The sequence below is a fragment of the Oncorhynchus mykiss genome, chromosome 1, assembly GCF_057628025.1.
Source record: "Oncorhynchus mykiss isolate SJ-2025 chromosome 1, ASM5762802v1, whole genome shotgun sequence".
NCBI classification, from domain to species: Eukaryota; Metazoa; Chordata; class Actinopteri; order Salmoniformes; family Salmonidae; genus Oncorhynchus; species Oncorhynchus mykiss.
This window is the reverse complement of record NC_143022.1, coordinates 20,193,969-20,220,860: the sequence shown is the minus strand read 5'-3', so window position 1 is coordinate 20,220,860 and position 26,892 is coordinate 20,193,969. Positions and strand designations below refer to the sequence as shown.

The 26,892-nt window shown below is 44.4% G+C and overlaps 1 protein-coding gene across 6 annotated transcripts in view; it reads right to left on the bottom strand.

Moving 5' to 3' along the window:
* Positions 1-2,453: 2,453 nt before the first annotated feature.
* LOC110500115 (zinc finger RNA-binding protein) overlaps positions 2,454-26,892 on the bottom strand; it is a 32,737-nt gene continuing 8,298 nt past the window's right edge. Inside the window, exons 2-19 of one of the 6 annotated variants that reach the window (XM_036961390.2) lie at positions 24,523-24,778; positions 23,430-23,544; positions 22,952-23,161; positions 22,494-22,792; positions 22,076-22,261; positions 21,284-21,500; positions 20,977-21,131; positions 20,749-20,868; positions 20,150-20,325; positions 13,416-13,542; positions 13,010-13,269; positions 12,658-12,829; positions 11,443-11,617; positions 8,589-8,677; positions 8,314-8,409; positions 8,068-8,179; positions 5,081-5,178; positions 2,454-4,230 (exon numbers count right to left, since the gene is read on the bottom strand). In XM_036961390.2, the coding sequence (XP_036817285.2) occupies positions 4,057-4,230; positions 5,081-5,178; positions 8,068-8,179; positions 8,314-8,409; positions 8,589-8,677; positions 11,443-11,617; positions 12,658-12,829; positions 13,010-13,269; positions 13,416-13,542; positions 20,150-20,325; positions 20,749-20,868; positions 20,977-21,131; positions 21,284-21,500; positions 22,076-22,261; positions 22,494-22,792; positions 22,952-23,161; positions 23,430-23,544; positions 24,523-24,778 (3,037 nt within the window). In that variant the 3' untranslated portion in view covers positions 2,454-4,056. The remainder of the gene's footprint in view (positions 4,231-5,080; positions 5,179-8,067; positions 8,180-8,313; positions 8,410-8,588; positions 8,678-11,442; positions 11,618-12,657; positions 12,830-13,009; positions 13,270-13,415; positions 13,543-20,149; positions 20,326-20,748; positions 20,869-20,976; positions 21,132-21,283; positions 21,501-22,075; positions 22,262-22,493; positions 22,793-22,951; positions 23,162-23,429; positions 23,545-24,522; positions 24,779-26,892) is intronic. The other 5 variants (XM_036961439.2, XM_036961486.2, XM_036961542.2 and 2 more) reach the window with 5 other exon arrangements.

The following is a 26,892-nucleotide window of genomic DNA, read 5'->3' as shown; positions in this document are numbered from 1 at the left end:
CAGACGTCAAGAACGGAAAGGTTAAGCAGACGCTAAGCAGACGCATCTTCGAATACTAGACAGCGCTTCATACACTATTATTCATCATCACTCACAATAGCCCATCTCATCGCCCCCTTTCCTATCATGAATATTCAATAAGCCAGAGGGGTGTTCTAAGATATGTGGAAGTGCTGACAATTTTTTCAGTGACATGACTGGCAACACATTTTAAAAGGTTCGTAGGGCGCCAGTTCCGTCAAAAATAATAAATTATTCATTCACACAATGAGAAAAGTATACATGAGTTATGTCTTTAATATTCATCCTTGGTTTTAGGCAGCACTAAAGACGTTCAAATAATATTACAGCAACATTAACTCACCTTTTAACAAGAAGTTGATTGCAACATGATCCAAAGACAAAACAGTTAATTAAAATGGCTATTGTGAAGATGCTCTTTGAAAATAAAGACATCAAAAGCGTTTTTTCCCCGTTTTTTTACAAAAACCTTAATTCAAAGATATCTGCATTTTTCCTCATTCATCACAATGATAAGATGTTCAAAATATTGCATGATACAGTATTGATTTATTACAATGTTCCCCTTTTAGAACTGTCAGCCCATATCACTCCTCCTCGCCTCTCCACCTGATGTGTGGTGAGCATTCTGGCCCAAATCGGTTACTGTGCATCACCCAAGTGGGTGTCACACATTGGTTGTGGATAAGGTGAGCTTCCCCCTAACTACAGTTGAAGTCAGAAGTTAACATACACTTAGGTTGGAGTCATTAAAACTCGTTTTTCAAATCACTCCACAAATTTCATGTGACCAAACTATAGTTTTAGCAAGTCGGTTAGGACATCTACTTTGTGCATGACAAGTAATTTTTACAACAATTGTTTACAGACAGATTATTTCACTTATAATTCACTGTATCAGTATTCCAGTGGGTCAGAAGTTTGCATACACTAAGTTGACTGTGCCTTTAAACAGCTCAGAAAATTCCATAAAATGTCATGGCTTTAGAAGCTTCTGATAGGCTAATTTACATAATTTGAGTCAATTGGAGGTGTACCTGTGGATGTATTTCAAGGCCTACCTTCAAACTCAGTGCCTCTTTGCTTGACGACATGGGAAAATCAAAAGAAATCAGCCAAGACCTCAGATAAAAAATTGTAGACCTCCACAAGTCTGGTTCATCCTTGGGAGCAATTTCCAAAACGCCTGAAGGTACCACGTTCATCTGTACAAACAATAGTACCCAAGTATAAATACCATGGGACCACGCAGCCGTCACACGACTCAGGAAGGAGACGCATTCGGTCTCCTGGAGATGAACGTACTTTGGTGCGAAAAGTTCAAATCAATCCGAGAACAGCAGCAAAGGACCATGTGAAGATGCTGGAGGAAACAGGTAAAAAAGTATCTATATCCACAGTAAAACGAGTCATATAATCGACATAACCTGAAAGGACACTCAGCAAGGAAGAAGCCACTGCTCCAAAACCGCAATAAAAAAAAGCCAGACTACGGTTTGCAACTGCACATAGGGACTAAGATCGTACTTTTTGGAGAAATGTCCTCTGGTCTGATGAAACAAAAATATAATTGTTTGGCCATAATGATCGTTATGTTTGGAGGAAAAGGGGTACGCTTGCAAGCCGAAGAACACCATTCCAACCATGAAGCACGGGGGTGGCAGCATCACGTTGTGAGGGTGCTTTGCTACAAGAGGGATTGGTGCACTTCACAAAATAGATGGCATCATGAGGAGGAAAATTATGTGAATATATTGAAGCAACATCAGTCAGGAAGTTATAACTTGGTCGCAAATGGGTCTTCCAAACGGACAATGACACCAATCATACTTCCAAAGTTTTGGCAAAATGGCTTAAAGGACAACAAAGTCAAGGTATTGGAGTGGCCATCACGAAGCCCTGACCTCAATCACATAGAAAATGTGTGGGCAGAACTGAAAAGGCGTGTGCAAGCAAGGAGGCCTACAAACCTGACTCAGTTACACCAGTTCTGTCAGGAGGAATGGGCCAAAATTCACCCAACTTATTGTGGGAAGCTTGTGGAAGGCTACCCGAAACATATGACCAAAGTTAAAAACAATTTAAAGGCAATGCTACCAAATACTAATTGAGTGTATGTAAACTTCTGACCCACTGGGAATGTGACGAAATAAATAAAAGCTGAAATAAATAACTTTCTCTACTATTATTCTGACATTTCATATTCTTAAAATAAGGTGGTGATCCTAAGAGGGAATTATTACTAGGATTAAATGTCAGGAATTGTGAAAAACTGAGTTTAAATGAATTTTGCTTAGGTGTATGTAAACTTCCAACTTCAGCTATATGTAAAAGCGCTATGTAAATCCAATCAATTAATTATATGAAATCTCCAAACACACTCCACAAAAGACAGATTTTTAAATGCAAAGAATATGGCTGCATATAATAACTCATTTCATAAGAACTTTATTCTCATAGCATGCTAGACAGACTGTGCAACATAGGAGCTATCTGTCAACTCCTCTTAAACAAAACATTCTATAACCCTGTGATTTCCTTAAAAGCGTTTTGTGGTGCAATCAATCACATCTTCAAAAATGCAGATTTTTTTTTTTCAGGTGTCTGACAAATTTATAGACATCTTTAGACTACACAGAGAGAGTGCTTTTCAAAGCGCTGTTTTCAGAGTGGCTCTTTACAGCTTTAGCATTTTATTTGTCATTGCCTGCAATTTTGGCACAATGAACTGTACATTTTAAAAAAACTTACTTTAATGTACTAATGTCGGTCTTTAAAGGGGGGCTGAACTTGGTTTCAAGTCTCATTAGGAAATGCGACAGAACGGTTTCGGAGGCGTGCTTTGATGTGGGTTACTCGTCTTGTGTTTGAACATGGGAAGTATTTGTACTTTTACTATGCCAAAACAGTACAGTTACATTCACTCACCCTTCTAGATAACTTGAACCAGTCTAACCATGTCTCGAAGTAGTCTTGCTAGTAAGTTAGCCAACATCTTTCACCAAGTCGCTTCAGCCGCCTGGTGTGCAACTGTGGCAAAATTGGGTTGACTTTGGATTGCCTGTCTGTGGAGCTAGTTAGGGACTGTCAATAAATTACACAATGTAAATGAGACAATAACTTCATGTTGCACACCTGTTCTCTTTAAATTATTTCAATATTTGTATATTCATTTCTAAAATGTATAGTTGGTTTGATGTCAAGTCATTGAAATTTGGAGCTATTGATATTTTTAAATGTTGTCCCATGTACATTGTGTAATTTACTGAAGGTCCCTAACTAACCCCATAGCGATATCAAATGTCAAACCAAATTGACCATGGGCATTACGATCTGGTCCTGTGCAGCTGCGCTCTGAAGTGATGATTATTTGGGTGCTGCCAGCTGTGGGCAGGATGAAAATAAACCCAATATATGTACCTAAATTAGTAACTCCTGCAGTCTTCAGTATATAACTGGCCTGTACAGTAAATGATTACATCTTCTCTTCAATAAGAAAAGCAGGGGGGAAAAGTCCTTACAGTACATACAAAACAATGTAAGGAACAGTGGTTGGTACAAGTACTGTAAATGGGAGGGCTTCAGAAGTTGAGTGGGCAAATATTCTGGAAATGGAATGATGCAATCATTTAGCCTGGTTCCAGATCAGTATGTGCTTTAGCAAACTCCTCTTATGATTGTTGTCATGAAGCACATACAGATCTGGGACCAGACTATCAGTCATTAGCTCCTAGAAACCTCAGTAAGTCAGTCTGACGTTAAAGCCAATTTTCAGCACAATTTTAAGAGTAAATCATCTTTACCTTTCCTATCCCATTCCTTCTAGTGGAGACATACAAGTTACAACTAAGTCAGTTATATTCATATAGATTCTGAAAATTAAAAATAAATGTAAAGGATGTGACATTCTGCCAGTATAGACGACTAACCTGCTATAGCCTGGGTGCTGATATGTTTGTTTTACTCTATCATTATCATGCCAACATTAGAAGCAAAACCAGACTGCCATCCAAGCTAACACTGCTCTGTCAGAGATCAAGCATCCACCTCTTCTGTATCCTCCTTCTTGTCTTTCTTGACCTCCCCCTCCCCTGTCTCGCTCCCGTCCCTTCTGCGCTTACGGTTCCGAGCGCTGGCCTTGGACGCCGGCAGGGAGTCCATCCCCAGAACCTTGTGGATCTGACGGAACGCCAGCAGTCGCAGAGCATGCTGGAATCAGAGACGAGGATCAGTGGACTTCAAACACATTCCATTGTCACACATATCAATGGGTAAAAATCAAAGACGAATGGAGTGTAATTAGAGCTAGCATAATGACTAGGGGTTTAAGTTAGAGGGATATGAGTGTACAAAACTTTAACACCTGCTCTTTCCATGACAGACTGACCAAGTGAATCCAGGTCAACGCTATGATCCCTTGATTGATGTCACTTGTTAAATCAGTGTAGATTAAGGGGAGGAGACAGGTTAAAGAAAGATTTTTAAGCCTGTAGACAATTTAGACAATAATTGTGTGTGCCATTCAGAGGGTGAATAGGCAAGAGTAATGTAAGTGCCTTTGAACAGAGTATGTTAGTAGGTGCCAGCCAGGCGCACCGGTTTGTATCAAGAACTGCAACGCTGTTGGTTTTTTCATGCTCAACAGTTTCCCATGTGTATCAAGAATGGTCCACCACCCAAAGGACATCTAGCCAACTTGACACAACTGTGGGAAGCATTGGAGTTAACATGGACCAGAATCCCTGTGGAACATTTGACACCTTGTAGAGTCCATGCTCTGACGAATTGAGGCTGTTCTGAGGGCAAAAGCTCAAGAGGTTGCAACTCAATATTAGAAGCGATCTCAGTGAGATTGAAAGAGGAGTCGCAAAGAAACATAGGGGGTTTAAAGGTTGTGTGTGTGTACACACACACACACACCTTATCCATGATTTCTTGACAGAAATTCATATTCATTGTCTTCTGTACGCAGCACAGTTTCCCAGTCTAAGATGGTAGACCACCAAATGTTAAAGTTGATTATACCAATCACATGGTGAGAGTGTGGTAGTGAGCATACCTGTGCGCTGGCAGTAATGTCTTCCCTGGCTTGTTTGGTCATGCTCCACAGAGCATCGGTTTGGTGTTTCTCACAGGGGTCCAGCAGCCCAGGACCGTCTAAGAAAGAGGAACACAAAATCAGTACACACACACACTGATTTGTTTAACACTTTTTTGGTTACTACATGATTCCATATGTGTTATTTCATAGTTTTGATGTCTTCACTATTATTCTACAATGTAGAAAATAGTAAATATAAAGAAAAACTCTGGAATGAGTAGGTGTCCAAACTTTTGACTGGTACTCTCTCTGTGTGTGTGTGTGTGTGTGTGTGAGTAAGAGATAGATATAATATATATCTATCACACACACATCCTACTGCCACATTATTTAGATTGTTCCACTCACTGTTTACATACCACCTCTTTGTACAACTTAGTTCATGTTCAGAGCTATGTTTACCACTGACAAAGCACATTGTACGGAGCAAACTGCAAGTTTCCCCATGGACCCTGAATGACCAGTGGAAAGCACTAGAGAACAAAGGTGCTCCAGGTGGGTCAAAACAGAGCTATTTTTTACATTTGTAATTTAGCAGACGCTCTTATCCGGAGCGACTTCCAGTAGTGCATACATTTTCGTACTGGTCCCCTAGGGGTATGTATCAAACCCGCAACCCTGCCATTGCAAGCCATGCTCTACCAACTGAGCCACACGGGATCAATATGATGTGGGGGTGATTCCCCCCCCCCGGCCTAACAAATAGATGTGGGGTGAACCTGGCCTAACTAATAGATGTGGGGGTGATCCCACCCTGCCTAACTAATGGATGTGGGGTAAACCCCCCCTGGCCTAACTAATAGATGTGGGGTGAATCCCCCTGGCCTAACTAATAGATGTGGGGTGAACCCCCCTGGCCTAACTAATAGATGTGGGGGTGATCCCACCCTGCATAACTAATAGATGTGGGGTAAACCCCCCCCCGGCCTAACATATAGATGTGGGGTGATCCCCCCTGGCCTAACTAATAGATGTGGGGGTGATCCCCCCCCTGGCCTAACTAATAGATGTGGGGGTGCCTCCCCCCTGGCCTAACTAATAGATGCGGGGTGAACCCCCCTGGCCTAACTAATAGATGTGGGGTGAACCCCCCTGGCCTAACTAATAGATGTGGGGTGAACCCCCCTGGCCTAACTAATAGATGTGGGGTGAACCCCCCCTGGCCTAACTAATAGATGTGGGGTGAACCCCCCCTGGCCTAACTAATAGATGTGGGGTGAACCCCCCCTGGCCTAACTAATAGACGTGGGGTGAACCCCCCTGGCCTAACTAGTAGATGTGGGGTGAACCCCCCTGGCCTAACATGTTCAGAGCTATGTTTACCACTGACAAAGCACATTGTACAGTGCAAACTGCAAGTTTCCCCATGGACCCTGAATGACCAGTGGAAAGCACTAGAGAACAAAGGTGCTCCAAGTGGGTCAAAACAGAGCTATTTTTTACATTTGTAATTTAGCAGACACTCTTATCCGGAGCGACTTCCAGTAGTGCATACATTTTCGTACTGGTCCCCTAGGGGTATGTATCAAACCCGCAACCCTGCCATTGCAAGCCATGCTCTACCAACTGAGCCACACGGGATCAATATGATGTGGGGGTGATCCCCCCCCCCCGGCCTAACAAATAGATGTGGGGTGAACCTGGCCTAACTAATAGATGTGGGGGTGATCCCACCCTGCCTAACTAATAGATGTGGGGTAAACCCCCCCTGGCCTAACTAATAGATGTGGGGTGAATCCCCCTGGCCTAACTAATATATGTGGGGTGAACCTGGCCTAACTAATAGATGTGGGGGTGATCCCACCCTGCATATCTAATAGATGTGGGGTAAACCCCCCCCTGGCCTAACTAATAGATGTGGGGTGATCCCCCCCCTGGCCTAACTAATAGATGTGGGGTAAACACCCCCTGGCCTAACTAATAGATGTGGGGTAAACCCCCCCTGGCCTAACATATAGATGTGGGGTGATCCCCCCTGGCCTAACTAATAGATGTGGGGGTGATCCCCCCCCTGGCCTAACTAATAGATGTGGGGGTGTTTCCCCCCCCTGGCCTAACTAATAGATGTGGGGTGAACCCCCCTGGCCTAACTAATGGATGTGGGGTGAACCCCCCTGGCCTAACAAATAGATGTGGGGGTGAACCCCCCTGGCCTAACTAATGGATGTGGGGTGAACCCCCCTGGCCTAACTAATAGATGTGGGGTGAACCCCCCTGGCCTAACTAATAGATGTGGGGGTGAACCCCCCTGGCCTAACTAATGGATGTGGGGTGAACCCCCCTGGCCTAACTAATGGATGTGGGGGTGATCCCACCCTGCCTAACTAATAGATGTGGGGGTGAACCCCCCCCTGGCCTAACTAATAGATGTGGGGGTGAACCCCCCCTGGCCTAACTAATAGATGTGGGGTGAACCCCCCCTGGCCTAACTAATAGATGTGGGGTGAACCCCCCCTGGCCTAACTAATAGACGTGGGGTGAACCCCCCTGGCCTAACTAATAGACGTGGGGTGAACCCCCCTGGCCTAACTAATAGATGTGGGGGTGATCCCCCCCCTGGCCTAACTAATAGATGTGGGGGTGTTCCCCCCCCTGGCCTAACTAATAGATGCGGGGTGAACCCCCCTGGCCTAACTAATAGATGTGGGGTGAACCCCCCTGGCCTAACATGTTCAGAGCTATGTTTACCACTGACAAAGCACATTGTACAGTGCAAACTGCAAGTTTCCCCATGGACCCTGAATGACCAGTGGAAAGCACTAGAGAACAAAGGTGCTCCAGGTGGGTCAAAACAGAGCTATTTTTTACATTTGTAATTTAACTAATAGATGTGTGGTGATCCCCCCCCTGGCCTAACTAATAGATATGTGGTGATCCCCCCCCTGGCCTAACTAATAGATGTGGGGTGATCCCCCCCTGCCTAATGAATACTAAAACTCCTTCACCTGGCAGTAGGATGCCAGTAGCGATACATTCCAGGACCCTACGCATGGCTTCCCCTGGGCTGAGGGGCCCTGTGGCACTGCTGATGGCCTTCTCTACCAGCAGCTCCATAGCCTGAACACAGGGAAAGGACACACACACACACACACACACACACCACGTAAGACACAATTCACACAATCGAAAACATCAATTATCATCAACTAGCTTCCTTAGAAAATCTCAACACTGAGACAGAACATCCTCACCCAGGATGACATCTTGCCCCATGTTGACACTCGCTGGCAAAGATCCCGTAACACTCTAATGATGATCACACAGGACTGAAGACCATTGGCACGAGCCTGTAGATGCCACACACACACACACCAGTACAGTGTTACACAAAGGCTAGCCTGGAGTACTTTGTAGTTAGCCTGAGTCCCAGATCTGTTTGTGCCGTTTGGCCAACTCCATTGCTGTCATCGTCACGATCCGGGACTCCAGCTAGTTTGAAGTGATCCATTGTACATATTGTCTTTACCTGGAACCACTTGGCGTGTCTCAGAGCAGCTAGGTATTCCAGGCACTTGTTCTGGTTCAGAACATCAGCAGGGTCTTTCTCAGGCACCCCTAGAGTAGGAGAGAAAGGACACACTGGCTCGTTGATTACTGATCGATCACTCATATGACTGTCCAGCAGTGCCACCTACAGTTCTGTTTCACATAGATTTATGGGTTATGGCCCAGTATTAACAACAGAGAGATATTTAAATATTTAAGTGATGGCATTGGATGTGTTGATTAACAAAAGATGACAAACAGGATAATTCAACAAAATGATTATGTCAGACTGTCTTCCCACAAATCTTTTCCATGGTAAGACAATGTGCCTACAATGCATTCAAGTTGGTAACTCAAGGAATTCTGTTTTGGGACTTGATGTTCTTAATGCATTCATTGCCATGTCATACTATTTATCCATAGACAGACATATTGAACTGAGTAGACATATGGAATGCCAAATGGTAACTTCTCAGTCATTTCACAAGATAAGCTACAGTAAGCAGTACCATGGGGCTTTCCATACTTCCATGTTCCTAGAGACTGTTGTGGCAAAAGTGGTAGACATTACCGCAGGGGTGGACAAACTACAGTCCGTGGGCCGGAACTGGCCAACGAGCCTATTCAATCCTGCCCGATGGAGGTTTGAGTAAAATATGTGTGTGTGTGTGTGTGTGGGGTAAAAAAAAAAAAAACACTTCAGGCCACTCGAGCATCTAAAACCAGATAGAAAGTAAGTAGAAATTATAAACGGACATACACTACCGTTCAAAAGTTGTTTCACTTAGAAATGTCCTTGTTTTTGAAAGAAAAGTACATTTTTTGACCATTAAAATAACATCAAATTGATCAGAAATAACCATAAAACTTAATTAAAAAGTACCCGCAAAACACCAGTCTCAACATCAACAGTGAAGAGGCGACTCTGGGATGCTGACCTACTAGGCAGAGTTTCTCTGTCCAGTGTTCTTTTGCCCATCTTAATCTTTTCATTGGTCAGTCTGAGATATGGCTTTTTCTTTGCATCTCTGCCTAGAAGGCCAGCATCCCAGAGTCACCTCTTCACTGTTGAGACTGGTGTTTTGCGGGTACTATTTAATGAAGCTGCTAGTTGAGGACTTGTGAGGCGTCTGTTTCTCAAACTAGATAGTCTAATATACTTGTCCTCTTGCTCAGTTGTGCACCGGGGCCTCCTACTCTTACTATTCTGGTAAGAGACAGTTTGCGCTGTTCTGTGAAGGGAGTAGTACACAGCGTTGTACCAGATCTTCAGTTTCTTGGCAATTACTCGCATGGAATAGCCTTCATTTCTCAGAACAAGAATAGACTGACGAGTTTCAGAAGAAAGTGCTTTGTTTCTGGCCATTGAGCCTGTAATCGAACCCACAAATGCTGATGCGCCAGATACTCAACTAGTCTATAGAAGTCCAGTTTTATTGCTTCTTTAAATCAGAACAATAGTTTCCAGCTGTGCTAACATAATTGCAAAAGGGTTTTCTAATGATCAATCAGCCTTTTAAAACGATAAACTTCGATTAGCTAATACAACGTGCCATTGGAACACAGGAGTGATGGTTGCTGATAATGGACCTCTACATAGGCGTACAGATATTCCATTTTTAAAAATCAGCCATTTCCAGCTACAATTTACCACATTAACAATGTCTACACTGTATTTCTGATCAAATTGCTGTTATTTTAAATGGACATCAAAAAAAGTGTTTTTCAAATACAAGGACATTTCTAAATGACCCAAACTTTTGAACGGTAGTGTATATATTTCAAATAACTGCCATTTTTCAGGCCCGTAAATTGCTTTTGACAAACAATTCGGTCCGTAAAAGAATCTGCGTGTCCCTCCACAAAATTTGGTAATCCCAATGTGGCCCTTCAGCAAAAAACATTGCCCACCCCTGCGTTAGATCCTCTGGTACAGGGGGATATACATGTACATACTGTATGGTTGTCTAGGTCTGCTGATACAGGCAGACACACTGATCAACAAACCCAAACACAACTTAAGCAATGGGAAATATAATTTGTTTTCCAAGTAGTGTATACAGTAATAGAAAAAGGTGAAATCAGCTCAAATAGGTGAGGGAGTGTTTTACATCTCACAATGGTTCTAACAGTGTGCTGCACTGCATCGCAGCCTAATCAATTCATAAATCTCGTCCCAACTTTAATAGAGACCATTGTGTGGGGATAGAATTACACTCCAACACCGTGTCAACCAATACTTTGATAATGCCGTTTCAGTTAGCAGGCATGAGAGATGGAAGTGTGGGAAGGTCATGGGACCTTGTGAAATCCCTTAGCAACTATTAACCAATTACATGACAGAAATAGACATGGCGATCAATGGTAACAAAATAAAGTCATTATTTAATTTCAGAAAAGTGTTAAATGCACCCTTAACCCTGGGCATCATCTTCACATAGCTCAGTACTCAGCTCAGTACTCAGCTCAGTCATGGGGCATATCTGGGCATGTTTAGAGAAACATACACAAAAACCTTAATGGCATAGAAAGGTCGGAGAGCCCGGCTTTAGATTTCCATATCAGACAAAGTGAAAAACAACTCGACTACTGGTACTACAAATAATGGATAAATTAAAACAAGAGACAGAAACAAAATGGTGAGTCAATTCACTTCATATCATCGGTGTCCGGGATGGGAGAAACAAAAGTATTATTCTATGATATCTACCACATTTGGATGAAATAGTCATTATGTGCTTGGTTAAAAGTCCCATTTTAGTTTTTTTTTGTTCAGCTTGAGGTTTGGGGGACACACAGTGCATTTATTGGACTGAAAGCTTGGCTTCTCTAACCTTTCTCAGCCGCTTTGTCTCCTGCCTTTTCCTCCTTGTCAGGGGCAGGGTCCTCCCTCATCAGTGGCGAGGTTAGAGAGATGGTGACCTGCATTTTTGGCTCCTTGCTCGAAAAAATCACGATGTTGGCTTCCTCAGGGTGAGCCTTCACCTCATACTGATCTTCAGAAAATGGCTGCCGGTTAAAAGGACACTGGATTACTCACTACAGAGGAGGGGGTTATCTTTATGGACTGGGGGGCAGGGGAGATTAGTTTGATAGGGCACTGGATTAATGTATTTGGCCCCAGATATTCAAATAATTTCTTAATAGCTGCATTTAGCTTTTAAAAAGGCCAATTTAGATAACCTTGTGCTAGTGGACAAATGCAGAATTATAATTTTTTTTTTTAGACGGTGGTTGTCAATACACGTGCACAAATGTTGTTTTTAATCAATGGCTTTATGTAACCTTAGGGGAGTAAATTTTAACTATAGCCCCACTCTCTCTGTAGGGTTCAGGTGTCATAACCAGGCAGTGGCACTAAAGATCAGTCAAATGCACTACTAATGAAACACTTATTGTAGCAGAACTTCAGGAGGGAGGAAGGAAATGCAACACACACCACAGGTTTAATCTACACCTGGGCTCAACAAGTATTTGTTTTCTTTCAAATGCTTTGAACATTTAATTAAACCTGCTTGGAGTGCCAGATGTGCAGAATTTGCACTTGTATTTGATTTGTTTTACCATTTCATTGTTTCCATTGTGCCAGACAAGCTCATAGCTCAATCAAGCGCAGCCAAAGTATTTGAATGAAAACAATTACTTTAAGCCAAATCTGTTTGGTATAGGTCCTCTCCTTAACTGTTTCGTTTTGAATAGCCTTGATGTCCATCTGTATCCACTCTCCTTTAATAATTAATGATACAGTGTGATCTTCCAATTAGTTCCTCCTTCAGTGTTGGTGCCGATTTCTTTCACTTTAGCCCTGATGACAACCTCACGACATGAAGTCAAGCGTTGTGGTTCGTATTTAAAATGATCAGATTTCCTCTGTTGTGACACTTTGCCTAACAAATATGAGGGGGGGGGGGGGCTGCTTATAATGATTGATGTGATTAATATTTCTGGTGTGTAATCCAACTGTATGTAGAAAATCCCACCTCCAACACATAGACAGTGGATCCCAAAAGACAGTGATTCCACTAAAGGAAAGCTGTCTGTGGTCTTACCGCCATTTCTTTGGGCAGCTGCTCAGCAATGTCCTTCAGCAGAGAGAGGGTGGGCTTCTTGGCAGCCAGCAGAATGAGCTCCACGTTCCTATCCCCATGGAGCAGCAGGCCCTTGGCCAGGATGCCCACCCTCATCACCCCCTTCAGCATACGGGCCGCCTGGTTGTCCGGTCTATACACCAGGGATCAGAGGACCAGCAGGAATGAGTAAAGAAAAAGCTACAGATCAGGCTACATGCCCATGGCCCACACCACGAGGGATCAGCGTCACAGAACTTTCAAGTATAAATGTGTTGTATAGAACATGGTGTGAATGATGTAGTGCACTAGTACAGACCCATACAGCTCTTACCCTTTCTCTCCAGCATCAGCCTCTGTAGCAGCCGAAGGAGCAGCCGACGGAGCAGCCGACGGAGCAGCCGACGGAGCAGCCGACGGAGCAGCCGACGGAGGCTCTTTCTCCAGCAGGGAGACAGACACCAGTTTGAGGGCTCTCTCAGTGTGGGAGACGATCCTCTGCACCGCCTGCAGCTCCTCCTCCACAGGGTAGATGGTGGAGTGTTTGGCCATGATGTGGCGGTCGTCTGGGGAGTCCGGCCGACGCACAGGCTGCTAAGGGGAAAAGAGAAGAGCTCAATGAAACCAGGTGCCCTCTTAAAACTAGCCACTTCTGGAAACAAACAGAAAAGCTAAAACACCAGTTTTTTTCTCTATTGATCAAGTTCATGTAAATGATTGATTGAATCATTGATTCTCACCAGTAGGGGGGGAACTGGCATGCCGGGCCGGCTCATGAGTGGAGGGGGGGGCATCATGTGCCTCTGCTCCCCCCAGTACAACTGCTCCTCCTCCCTCCTCCTCCAGTACATGTCCTCCTCATAGCGGCTGGCAGAGGACACACATACAGAACAGGATTATTAAATATTCTGACTGGGTAGATTTTTCTGCTGAGATACTCGTCTCTGTCAGGTGAAAATGCTGATCAGGAGATAGGGAAACATCTTTGAGACAGTTAGAAAGCAGTTTGCAAGATTATGCAGGGGGAATCAAGAGAACTTCTTGATCAACAGAAAGCAAATTACAGACTCCTTTTTCAATCTGCGTATTCCCTCAAATCTCAGTTGTCTTGAGTCTGCACAGAACTTTCAGGACCTAGAATCAATGGAGAAACTCAAGTTTTTAATCCTGTATCTATTGGACACATTCACAAAAATAGTTATAGCATCTAAACCCTCAAGCTGCATAGCGGACCCTATTCCAACTAAACTAATGAAAGGCAGGCCAAGCACCGGAAGTAGCTCTATGTTGAACATAATAAATGGCTCCATATCCTCCGATTGTGTACCGCAAACGACCACCCCTCATCACTGTCAAAAGCACCATAAAACAGCCTCCCGCGTGGCGCAGTGGTCTAAGGCACTGCATCGCAGATGCCAGCAGAGACTCTGGGTTTGAGCACAGGCTCTGTCGCAGCCGGCCGCGACCAGAAGGTCCATGGGGCGACGCACAATTGGCCTAACGCCGTCCGGGTTAGGGAGGGTTTGGCCGGTAGGGATATCCTTGTCTCATTGCGCACTAGCGACTCCTGTGGCGGGCCGGGCGCAGTGCGCACTGACCAGGTCGCTAGGTGTACGGTGTTTCCTCCGACACATTGGTGCAGCTGGCTTCCGGATTGGATGCGCGCTGTGTTAAGAAGCAGTGCGGCTTGGTTGGGTTGTGTTTCGGAGGACGCATGACTTTCAACCTTCGTCTCTCCTGAGCCCATACGGGAGTTGTAGTGATGAGACAAGACAGTGACTACTAACAATTGGATACCACAAAATTGGGGAGAAAAAGGGAGTAAATGTTTTTTTTTTTAAAGAAAATTAAAAAAGCGCCCTAAAACACTTCAGCGAGCAGGCCATTCTAATCGACCGGGCCCGGGTATCCTGGAAGGATATTGACATTCCGTCAGTACAGGATGCCTGGGTATTCTTTAAAAGTGCTTTCCTCACCATCTTAAATAAGCATGCCCCATTCAAAACATGTAGAACTAAGAAAAGATATAGCCCTTGGTTCACCCCAGACCTGACTGCCCTTGACCAGCACAAAAACATCCTGTAGCATTCTGCATTAGCATTGAATAGCCCCCACAATATGCAACTTTTCAGGGAAGTTAGGAACCAATATACACAGGCAGTTGGGAAAGCAAAGGCTAGCTTTTTCAAACAGAAATTTGCATCCTGTAGCACAAACTTCAAAAAGTTCTGGGCCACTGTAAAGTCCATGGAAAATAAGAGCACCTCCTCCCAGCTGCCCACTGCACTGAGGCTTGGAAACAATGTCACCACCGATAAATCTACAATAGAGAATTTCAATAAGCATTTTTATATGGCTGGCCATGCTTTCCACCTGGCTACCTCTACCCCAGTCAATAGTTCTGCAACACTCACAGCAACTTTCCCAAGCCTCCCCATTTCTCCTTCACCCAAATCCAGATAGCTGATGTTCTGCAAAAATCTGGACCCTCTCTAAAATTACCCCTATTACTAGCCTGTTCAACCTCTCTTTCGTATCGTCTGAGATCCCCAAAGACTAGAAAGCTGCCGCGGTCATCCCCCTCTTCAAAGGGGGAGACACTCTAGACCCAAACTGTTACAGACCTATATCTATCCTACCCTGCCTATCTAAAGTCTTCAAAAGCCAAGTTAACAAAACAGATCACTGACCATTTCGAATCCCACTGTACCTTCTCCGCTATGCAATCTGGTTTCCGAGCTGGTCATGGGTGCACCTCAGCCACACTCAAGGTCCTAAATGATATCATAACTGCCATCGATAAAAGACAGTACTGTGCAGTCGTCTTCATCGTTCACCAACTACTTCTCAGACAGAGTTCAGTGTGTCAAATCGGAGGGCCTGTTGTCCGGACCTCTGGCAGTCTATGGGGGTGCCACAGGGTTCAATTCTCGGGCCGACTCTCTTCTCTGTATATATCACTGATGTTGCGCTTGCTGCTGGTGATTCTCTGATGCACCTCTACGCAGACGACACCATTCTGTATACATCTGGCCCTTCTTTGGACACTGTTAACAAACCTCCAGACAATCTTCAATACTATACAACACTCCTTCCGTGGCCTCCAACTGCTCTTAAATGCAAGTAAAACTAAATGCATGCTCTTCAACCGATTGCTGCTCTACCCGCCCGCCCATCTAGCATCACTACTCTGGACGATTCTGCCTTGTGGACAATTACAAATAAATAGCCCACCCAACTACCTCATCCCCATATTGTTATTTATTTTTTGCTCCTTTGCACCCCAGTATCTCTACTTGCAGATTCATCTTCAGCACATCTGTCACTTGTGTTTAATTGCTAAATTGTAATTATTTTGCCACTATGGCCTATTTATCGCCTTACCTCCCTAATCTTACTACATTTGCACACACTGTACTTTTGTTTATCCCATGTGTAACTCTGTGTCGCACTGCTTTGGTTTATCTTGGCCAGGTCGCAGTGGTAGATGAGAACAAGTTCTCAACTGGCCTATCTGGTTAATAAAGTTGAAAAAAAAAATGAAAAAAATAAAGCACTAAATAAAGTTAGTGTTAAAACCTCTTACAGATCAGCCCGTTTTTCTCCAATTTTCACCTAAAATGACTTATCCAAATCTAAACACTGCTGCTAAATTCTTGACAAGAACAAAAAAAAAAACGTGATCATATTACTCCAGTGCTAGCCTCTACATAGGCTTTCTGTTAAGGCTAGGGCTGAGTTCCAAGGTTTTACTGCTAACCTACAAAGCATTACATGGGCTTGCTCCTACCCATCTCTCCGATCTGGTCCTACGTTAACACCTACACCTGCGTTACGGTCACAAGACGCAGGCCTCCATATTGTCCCAAGAATTTCTAAGCAACAGATGGAGGTAGGGTTTTCTCCTATAGAGCTCAATTTTTATGGAATGGTCTGCCTACCCATGTGAGAGACGCAGACTTTAAGTCTTCTCTTGAGTAGGTCCTAACCTGTACCACAACACATTGACTCGGTACCAATACCCCATGTACAGTGGGGCAAAAAAGTATTTAGTCAGCCACCAATTGTGCAAGTTCTCTCACTTAAAAAGATGAGAGGTCTGTAACTTTCATCATAGGTACACTTCAACTATGACAGACAAAATGAGAAGAAAAGAAAAAAAATCCAGAAAATCACATTGTAGGATTTTTTATGAATTTATTTGCAAATTATGGTGGAAAATAAGTATTTGGTCAATAACAAAAGTTTCTCAATACTTTGTAATTGCCAACAAAGCATATATAACAGAGGTCAAACGTTTTCTGTAAGTCTTCACAAGGTTTTCACACACTGTTGCTGGTATTTTGGCCCATTCCTCCATGCAGATCTTCTCTAGAGCAGTGATGTTTTGGGGCTGTTGCTGGGCAACACGGACTTTCAACTCCCTCCAAAGATTTTCTATGGGGTTGAGATCTGGAGACTGGCTTGGCCACTCCAGGACCTTGAAATGCTTCTTACGAAGCCACTCCTTCGTTGCCCGGGCGGTGTGTTTGGGATCATTGTCATGCTGAAAGACGCAGCCACATTTCATCTTCAATGCCCTTGCAGATGGAAGGAGGTTTTCACTCAAAATCTCACAATACATGGCCCCATTCATTCTTTCCTTTACACGGATCAATCGTCCTGGTCCCTTTGCAGAAAAACAGTCCCAAAGCATGATGTTTCCACCCACATGCTTCACAGTAGGTATTGTGTTATTTGGATGCAACTCGGCATTCTTTGTCCTCCAAACACGACGAGTTGAGTTTTTACCGAAAAGTTATATTTTGGTTTCATCTGACCATATGGCATTCTCCCAATCTTCTTCTGGATCATCCAAATGCTCTCTAGCAAACTTATGACGGGCCTGGACATGTACTGGCTTAAGCAGGGGGACATGTCTGGCACTGCAAGATTTGATTCCCTGGCGGTGTAGTGTGTTACTGATGGTAGGCTTTGTTACTTTGGTCCCAGCTCTCTGCAGGTCATTCACTAGGTCACCCTGTGTGGTTCTGGGATTTTTTCTCACCGTTCTTGTGATCATTTTGAGATCTTGCGTGGAGCCCCAGACCGAGGAAGGTTATCAGTGGCCTTGTATGTCTTCCATTTCCTAATAATTGCTCCCACAGTTGATTTCTTCAAACCAAGCTGCTTACCTATTGCAGATTCAGTCTTCCCAGCCTGGTGCAGTGTCACCCCCCGCCTTAGTATTATGTTTTTTTATTTATTATTGTGGTTAGGCCAGGGTGTGACATGGGTGATTATGTGTTTGTCTTGTCTAGGGGTTTTGTAGTTTGATGTGGTTGTGTTCAGTGTAGTATTCTAGGTAAGTCTATGGTTGCCTAGAGTGGTTCTCAATCAGAGGCAGGTGTTTATCGTTGTCTCTGATTGGGAACCATATTTAGGCAGCCATATTCTTTAGGTATTTTGTGGGTGATTGTTTCCTGTCTCTGTGTTTTGCACCAGTTAGGACTGTTTCGGTTTTTCCACGTTTTCTTGTTTTGTATATGTATATTGTTCACGTTATCATCTTTATTAAAGATGTTCAACCATAACCACGCTGCATTTTGGTCCTCTCCTTCCCAGGAAGAAAACCGTAACATGCAGGTCTACAATTTTGTTTCTGGTGTCCTTTGACAGCTCTTTGGTCTTGGCCATAGTGGAGTTTGGAGTGTGACTGTTTGAGGTTGTGGACAGGTGTCTTTTATACTGATAACAAGTTCAAACAGGTGCCATTAATACAGGTAACGAGAGGAGGACAGAGGAGCCTCTTAAATAAGACGTTACAGGTCTGTGAGAGACAGAAATCTTGCTTGTTAGTAGGTGACCAAATACTTATTTTTCACCATAATTTGCAAATAAATTCATTAAAAATCCTACAATGTGATTATCTGGATTTTTTTTATCCTTTTGTCTGTCATAGTTGAAGTGTACCTTTGATTAAAATTACAGGCCTCTCATCTTTTTAAGTGGGAGAACTTGCACAATTGGTGGCTGACTAAATACTTTTTTGCCCCACTGTATATAGCCTAGTTATTGTTATGTCATTTTCTTGTGTTACTTTTGGATATTTATTTTTTAAAGTTTATTTAGTAAATATTTTCTTAACTCTATTTATTGAACTGCATTGTTGGTTAGGGCTCGTAAGTAAGCACTTCAAGGTAAGGTATTGTATTCGGCGCATGTGACAAATACAATTTGATGATTGAGTGTCCGGTTTTGTGCCCCCTCAGTCTCGTGCGGTGGAGGAGATCTTCGTGGGCTATACTCAGCCTCGTCTCAGGGTAGTAAGTTTGTGGTCTGTTGATATCCCTCTAGTGGTGTGGGGGCTGTGCTTTGGCAAAGTGGGTGGGTTATATCCTGCCTGGTTGGCCCTGTCTGGGGGTATCGTCGGACGGGGCCACAGTGTCCTTCAACCCCCCCCATCTCAGCCTCCAGTATCTATGCTGCAATAGTCTATGTACCGGAGGGCTAGGGTCAGTCTGGTATATATGGTGTAATTGTCTTATCTGGTGTCCTGTGTGAATTTAAATATGCTCCCTCTAATTCTCTCTCTCCCACCAGAGGACCTGAGCCCTAGGACCATGCCTCAGAACTACCTGCCTGATGACTCCTGGCTGTCCACAGTCCACCTGGCTGTGCTGCTGCTCCAGTTTCAACTGTTCTGCCTGCGGCTATGGAACCCTGACCTGTTCACCGGACGTGCTACCTTGTCCCAGACCTGAGGTTTTCTACTCTCTATCGCACCTGCTGTCTCGACCTCTGAATTCTTTGCTATGAAAAGTCAACTGACATTTACTCCGGAGGTACTGACCTGTTGCACTCTCTAAAACCACTGATTATTATTTGACCCTGCTGGTCATCTATGAACGTTTGAACATCTTGAAGAACAATCTGGCCTTAATGACCATGTACTCTTATAATCTCCACCTGGAACAACCACCCATCAGAGCCTGGTTCCTCTCTAGGTTCCTGCCTTTCTAAGGAGTTTTTCATAGCCACCGTGCTTCTACATATGCATTGCTTGCTGTTTGGGGTTTTAGGCTGAGTTTCTGTACAGCACTTTGACATCTGCTGACGTAAAAAGGGCTTTATAAATACATTTGATTTGAGTTCTCATCACGTTAGATGTTGCAGGCATTCTATTAATATATTAGGAGGAAAGGTACTGAAAAGGGGAATAGGCATGATATTCTATTACTTCTATTACTGAAGAAGGCAGGGGATTCCCCTTTTGGTTGAACCACAGTGTGACAGCATGGGCTGCAAAACTGCATGGGGAGTTTACCCAGCACCCACAAGTGGGGTTCCCCTGTCTGCCTTCCTCTGGCATCATCAGCAAGAAACATAGGAAGAATGACTAAGCACAGCTCAAACCTTAGCCCCAAATGGATGAGGCTAGGATTTGGGGAGGGTAAGCTTGATCCTAGATCTGTGCCTAAGCAAGGGCTCTGACCTCATCTCTGTGTGCCAGCTGCCGTCTGGCTCTGACCTCATCTCCAAGTGCCAGCGCTGCTCGTCATCCCGCTGTCTCTTCAGCACAGCCTTCTGCTTCCTCAGTTTGCCCTCTTGCAGCTTTCTGGCCCGATTACTGGGCTTGATCTCCACCGGCAGCTCTGGGTTCACCTTCTTCTACAGGAGGGGATGGAAGGGATAGTAAACAATGTCAAGAGCTGTCAAATATACATACATAAAATACATACATAACACACACCCAGTGAGTGAGTAGCAGGCTTTCCAACTGAGAGGTAGGCCTATAGCCATCATCCAAATAAATGATTATATGATGTGTCAAGGTATACATAATTCAACAGATGATCAAATTACAAGGGGGCTACAGGACATCAAGCAATGTCTACATCCTGCCTAAATCAATTCTGCCATCTAGTGGCGCTAGTTTTGCAGTGACTTGAAATAATGCTTGTACAACAGGGCTCAATGCCTAAGTTACATACAATTAATTTCGGCAGTACAATAAGTGCATTGTAGTACGTAGCTGCTAGCTCTAGAAACATCTTGCGAAAAGATAGTACTACATACGATGCATTTTCTTACCTTGTACTGCAGCCGGTGTCTGCGTCCCTTCAGGTGCATGTCTTTAGCATTGGGGTCATTGAAACTGCATTCACAGAGTTTACAGTGGAAGCGAATTACCTTCCCATCATCATTACGCACCTGAGGAAAAAAATGTAAACTTGCATTACAACATACAACATACCTTAGTGTCTTTAACAACATGGTTAGTGAATCAATTAAATAAATAAGAAATAAATGAACTCCTACCTCCTCCACATAGTCATGTCCTACAGGCTGGACGTCGCCCTGCCTCCCCACTCCATCCCCGTCCTCATCGTCACTCGTGGTCTCACTCTTTGACACTGTTGCTGACTGCTTGGCTTCATTCTCCTTGGCTACTGGAGGGGTGGCCGACTTGTTGGCTGTCAAGAGAAAGTCCAAATATAAGTACGGAGCATTTTAGCATTGTAGTTTGAGTCCAAAATTACTGCTTAAATTAAACATTATTGGTTTATTCTGTCAGGACATATATCATAATTCCAACTAATAAACACTGATTCCTTGGAAGACTTACCAAGAAGGGTTATTTTGGGTGCGACTGGCTTCTTCACAGGTGCTGGGGCCTTGGTGGCGTTTACGACCACCAGTTTGGGTGGCGCTACCGGAGCAGTTGCCGTAACAATAGGGGTTGTCTTCCCAGCTGTCGACGTTGAGATAATTGGAGCATTGTTCACTAAAACAGGCTCAGTTGAAGGTATAGGTTTGCCTAGTTTGGTGTGGAGCTTCACCACCTACACAGGGTTAAGAGGGAGAGAAATAAAACTAAGGCATGCACAATACCAGTATCGCAATATTTAAAACATGAAGGAGAGCAAACTCTTTGGTCCTTTAAAAACCTGCTGTATGTAAAATATTGTGCTATAGCTTGGAAAATAAATACATGTGACTCTGGATGACAACATGTTTGTTTCCAACATTAGGGCTGTTTTCCTAAAGAAGTTAAATCTGCTTTGTGTTTCGTTTCCTTGCCACGATACTAACGAGTATCGTGATACTAGTATCGTCCCGGCCCTAAATAAAACATCATAATACATTGTGAGGTGGACTCCGTAGGACTCACTGGAAAACATTGGCAACTGTTACGGAGTGGGCTATACAGGCTAAATAAAATAAAAAGTAACAATAAAATGGATGTCACATAAATGCCTGATTAAAAAGTGTTATACTAAAGACATACCAACTATCACAGAGCTGATCTAGACAAATTAGCTAGCTAAAGAGTGCATCAATTAGCTAGCTAAATGGTGCATCAATTAGCTAGCTAGTTGCCTGATGTTACTCCTCCTGTCAGTGCAGCTGTGCTGACCTTCTGGTGCTTGGCCCCTCGGATATGGGCAGCGTACGCGTCTACGCCAGTGCAGGCAATGTCACATAGTTCACAGCGTAGCTGGGTCTGAATCCCCCGGGGCCCGTTGCTCCCCCCTGCGCTGCCAGACTTCAGAGCTGCATCCTTCTTCTTGTGCTTCTGGCCCTCGAGGTGCTCTCGGTACGTCTGCAGAGAAAACAATTCAACAACAGTTAATTAAACTTATCTACAAAAGCAAACCTTCAACAACAAAAAACTGTACATCCTGTGTTGCTACAGTATGTCTCTTCTTAGGCACTTTGCATGTTTAACTGTTGTATGTTAAAATACTGTACATTCATTTGACTCTAAAGTGCTTATGTCCATTGCCGACAAATAACCTGTCCCTCATAACGCATCATCCACAAAGCGCCGCTACCTGCGGTCCAGCACAGCTGATCTTGCAGATGTCGCAGTAGTGCAGCTGGGGTTGCTTGGGCGGTGCTTTCGGCTTCTGAAGCTTGTTCTGGTGGAACATGGGCTTCTTGTAGGCGTTGACCGTGGGAGCAGCCACCATGTTGCTGCCCGCATTGCTCCAGGAGGAGCTGGTGAGCTGCTTGGGAGGCGGATGGGACTGCTGCGGGGGCGGCTGGGGCTGAGGAGGTGGTAGCTGGGCAGGCTGGTAGTATGAGGGGGTGGAAGTGTAGCCACTTGAATCATAAGTAGAGTAGCTGACGCCTGAGAGGTAAAAAAAAAGAAGGAATAAAAAGAGTTGAGACGGGGAAGAAGGGTGGGGGGGGGGGGGGGGGTCACACTGTAAAAACATACACTGCGACAAATATATATATTTCACAAAGATTGATTCTTGGCTGTGTGGGGATATGTTCTTGTTCTTGCCAGAGTAGGTGCCAGCTGTGGAGCTGAAGGACGAGCAGGGGGTGTAAGACGAGATGGGGGGCTGCTGTACACTGGTGGACACTGGGTAGATGTTGTAGCTGGTGGACGCTGAGCTGGCAGGGGCCAGAGGCTTTAAAGTTGTGACATGCCTCTGTGGTGGTGGCGGCTGGCTGTATACTGTGCTGACTGGACTGTAGCCACTCTTCACGCCTACAGGGAAGGGAAGGAACGCATCACAGAGTGTTGTTTAACAGGCTTGGTTCCAATTCAACGATATTCAATACACTGGCTTTTGTAGTACACCAGCAGCCAAGTTCTTTTGCACAATGTAGGTGTTTAAATGAATAGTGTATAACACAGTAAAAACGATGTACTGTCAGACGAGAGAACATTTCAAATGAATTAGTGGCTTTTGTATTAGAGTGTTAGGACTATTTATGTGTGATTATGCGTGGGAAGAAGGTTGGCAATGACTCACCTGTCTGGTAGTAAGCTTCTGTTGGCGTCCGATGGGCTGGAGCTATACTAGTCTGGTAGTATTGCTTAGTCTCATAACTAGTGGCTGCAGGCAGGCGTCCGTAACTGTAGTTATCCTGAAAGGTTGTTTTACAGCATGAACATGGATGGCAGAAAAGTGTAAGAAAAATAGATTGTGACTTTAACAATCTAAAATTCTCCCCATGTACTTGCATTTATATACAATACCTCAGTGGTCACCAACCTTTTCTGAGTCAAGCAAGCCGAGATCTACCGCACAGATTTTTAAAACACGACTTAACTGTAACATTAACCTAATAAAAACGGTTCTGTAGGAATGAGGTTTGTGTAGTAGGCCTAATAAATTATCACATCATATTGGCTATATGCATGGTCTGCCAATATTGTTCTTCTTAGACCATATACTTCAAAAGGCGAGCTTTGATAACATAATAGATCATTGGTGTAGCACTTGTTACGCACAGCGGAGAATCAATTTTAATAATTAGCTTCTTTATTTTACTGGACTGATGGTACCTGCATCTGATGGTCATGGTGCTTTCAAGACAACTGGGAACTCGGGAATAAAAAGGAGGTCAATGATCTTTAGATTGGAAAGTCGGAGCTCTAGAAAGAGGCCCAAGTTCCGACTTGGAATTCTGAGTTGGATGACCGTTCAAAGCGATTTTTCCCCAGTCGGTGAGACTGACCAGAGAGAGGGCACACCGTCTCCACCTGATGGCGAAACTCGAGTCGCACCGCATCTGCCTCATGCATAAATTCATGTTGTTCCTATGACCAGAGAAAGTGAAATATTCCTCGATATTAAAATATAGACAACGAGTTACTGCTAATAATAATATTAATAATCAAAACGCAGGGCTAGCTACACGTGTGCACCTACTGCTAATAGCGCAACACACAAAAAAGGAGCACAAGCCTTTATCGTTGGCTTTTCTACAGACATTTTTGGTGATCTACTAGGAATTCCTTGACGCTCGACCAGTCGATCGTGATCAACCACTGCAATAGCCAATAGATAAAACACGACAACAGCATGCAATGGGATGATAAGGAATGGAATTGTGACTTACCGTTTCAGTGTATATCGGTAGCTGGTATGTCTGTGGGGTGGTGGTGGGTTGGGGCGTGGGGTCCGGCTGCCGGTAGCCATAGTCTGGGGGGGTAGCGTGGGTCTGGTAGGCCACCGGGTAGGCAGAGGCAACAGGCCTGGCTGGTTGTGCAGGGGCAGGAGCATAGGAGGCAGTCACTGCATGGGCCACGGTAGGGGCCGGCTGGACATTGTAGCTGGCTGTGGTGGGATGGGCATAGGCTGGTGGAGGCTGAACGCTGTGGGGACAGAGACAAGATGGAGGGAAGAATGAGGCACGTGAAAGAAGGTAAGGAACTTGTCTGTCAGCCCTACATTAAAAGACCAAAATTGGTTAAAGAAAATTGTGAAAAATAAAGTATACCAGTTGAATTTAAGAACCAAAAAAAGTACAGCTGCACCATACAGGTTGCAAAAAGAGATTTGATGAGCGGATTCCATGGCACAGGGTTTATGAACTGACAAACTCTGCCTAGCTCTGCAGATTTAGCTGTTTAGAGAATCATTAGATCACTTGTTTTGATACTGCCCATATGTAGCTTTGTTTTGGTCGCAGGTACAGGAACAGCTGAAGAATTGCAACATTTACTCGGATCTCTGCAAATAGCACTCCTGGGTGACTTGAAAAGCCATAGGTCAATTGATCAATAATACTCTTAGTAAAATTGTTCAGAGTCCTTTGGGTGCCTTTTGGCAAACTACAAGCGGAGCTGTCATTTGCTGTTTATTGAGGAGTGGCTTCCGTCTGGCCACAATACCATAAAGGCCTGATTGGCGGAGTGCTGCAGAGATGGTTGTCCTTCTGGAAGGTTCTCCCATCTCCACAGAGGAACTCTAGAGCTCTGTCAGAATGACCATCAGGTTCTTGGGTCACCTCCCTGAGTCTTGGTGGTTCCAAACTTCTTCCATTTAAGAATGATGGAGGCCACTGTGTTCTTGGGGAACTTCAATGCTGCATTCAATTTTTGGCACCCTTCCCCAGATCTGTGCCTTGACACAATCCTGTCTCAGAGCTCGATACACGTGTGTGTGTGTGTGTGTGTGTGTGGGTGTGTGTGTGTGTGTGTGTAGCAACAGTCAAAAGTTTGGACAGAGCTACTCATTTTTCTTTATTTTTTACTATTGTCTACATTGTATAATAATAGTAAAGACATCAAAACTATAAAATAACACATATGGAATCGTGTAGTAAGCAAATCAAAATACACTGCTCAAAAAAATAAAGGGAACACTAAAATAACACATCCTAGATCTGAATGAAATATTCTTATTAAATACTTTTTTCTTTACATAGTTGAATATGCTGACAACAAAATCACACAAAAATGATCAATGGAAATCAAATTTATCAACCCATGGAGGTCTGGATTTGGAGTCACACTCAAAATTAAAGTGGAAAACCACACTACAGGCTGATCCACCTTTGATGTAATGTCCTTAAAACAAGTCAAAATTAGGCTCAGTAGTGTGTGTGGCCTCCACGTGCCTGTATGACCTCCCTACAACGCCTGGGCATGCTCCTGATGAGGTGGCGGATGGTCTCCTGAGGGATCTCCTCTCAGACCTGGACTAAAGCATCCGCCAACTCCTGGACAGTCTGTGGTGCAACGTGGCGTTGGTGGATGGAGCGAGACATGATGTCCCAGATGTGCTCAATTGGATTCAGGTCTGGGGAAAGGGCGGGCCAGTCCATAGCATCAATGCCTTCCATTTGCAGGAACTGCTGACACACTCCAGCCACATGAGGTCTAGCATTGTCTTGCATTAGGAGGAACCCAGGGCCAACCGCACCAGCATATGGTCTCACAAGGGGTCTGAGGATCTCATCTCGGTACCTAATGGCAGTCAGGCTACCTCTGGCGAGCACATGGAGGGCTGTGCGGCCCCCCAAAGAAATGCCACCGCACACCATGACTGACCCACCGCCAAACCGGTCATGCTGGAGGATGTTGCAGGCAGCAGAACGTTCTCCACGGCGTCTCCAGACTCTGTCACGTCTCATGTGCTCAGTGTGAACCTGCTTTCATCTGTGAAGAGCACAGGGCGCCAGTGGCGAATTTGCCAATCTTGTTGTTCTCTGGCAAATGCCAAACGTCCTGCACGGTGTTGGGCTGTAAGCACAACCCCCACCTGTGGACGTTGGGCCCTCATACCACCCTCATGGAGTCTGTTTCTGACCGTTTGAGCAGACACATGCAAATTTGTGGACTGCTGGAGGTCATTTTGCAGGGCTCTGGCAGTGCTCCTCCTGCTCCTCCTTGCACAAAGGCGGAGGTAGCGGTCTTGCTGCTGGGTTGTTGCCCTCCTACGGCCTCCTCCACGTCTCCTGATGTACTGGCCTGTCTCCTGGTAG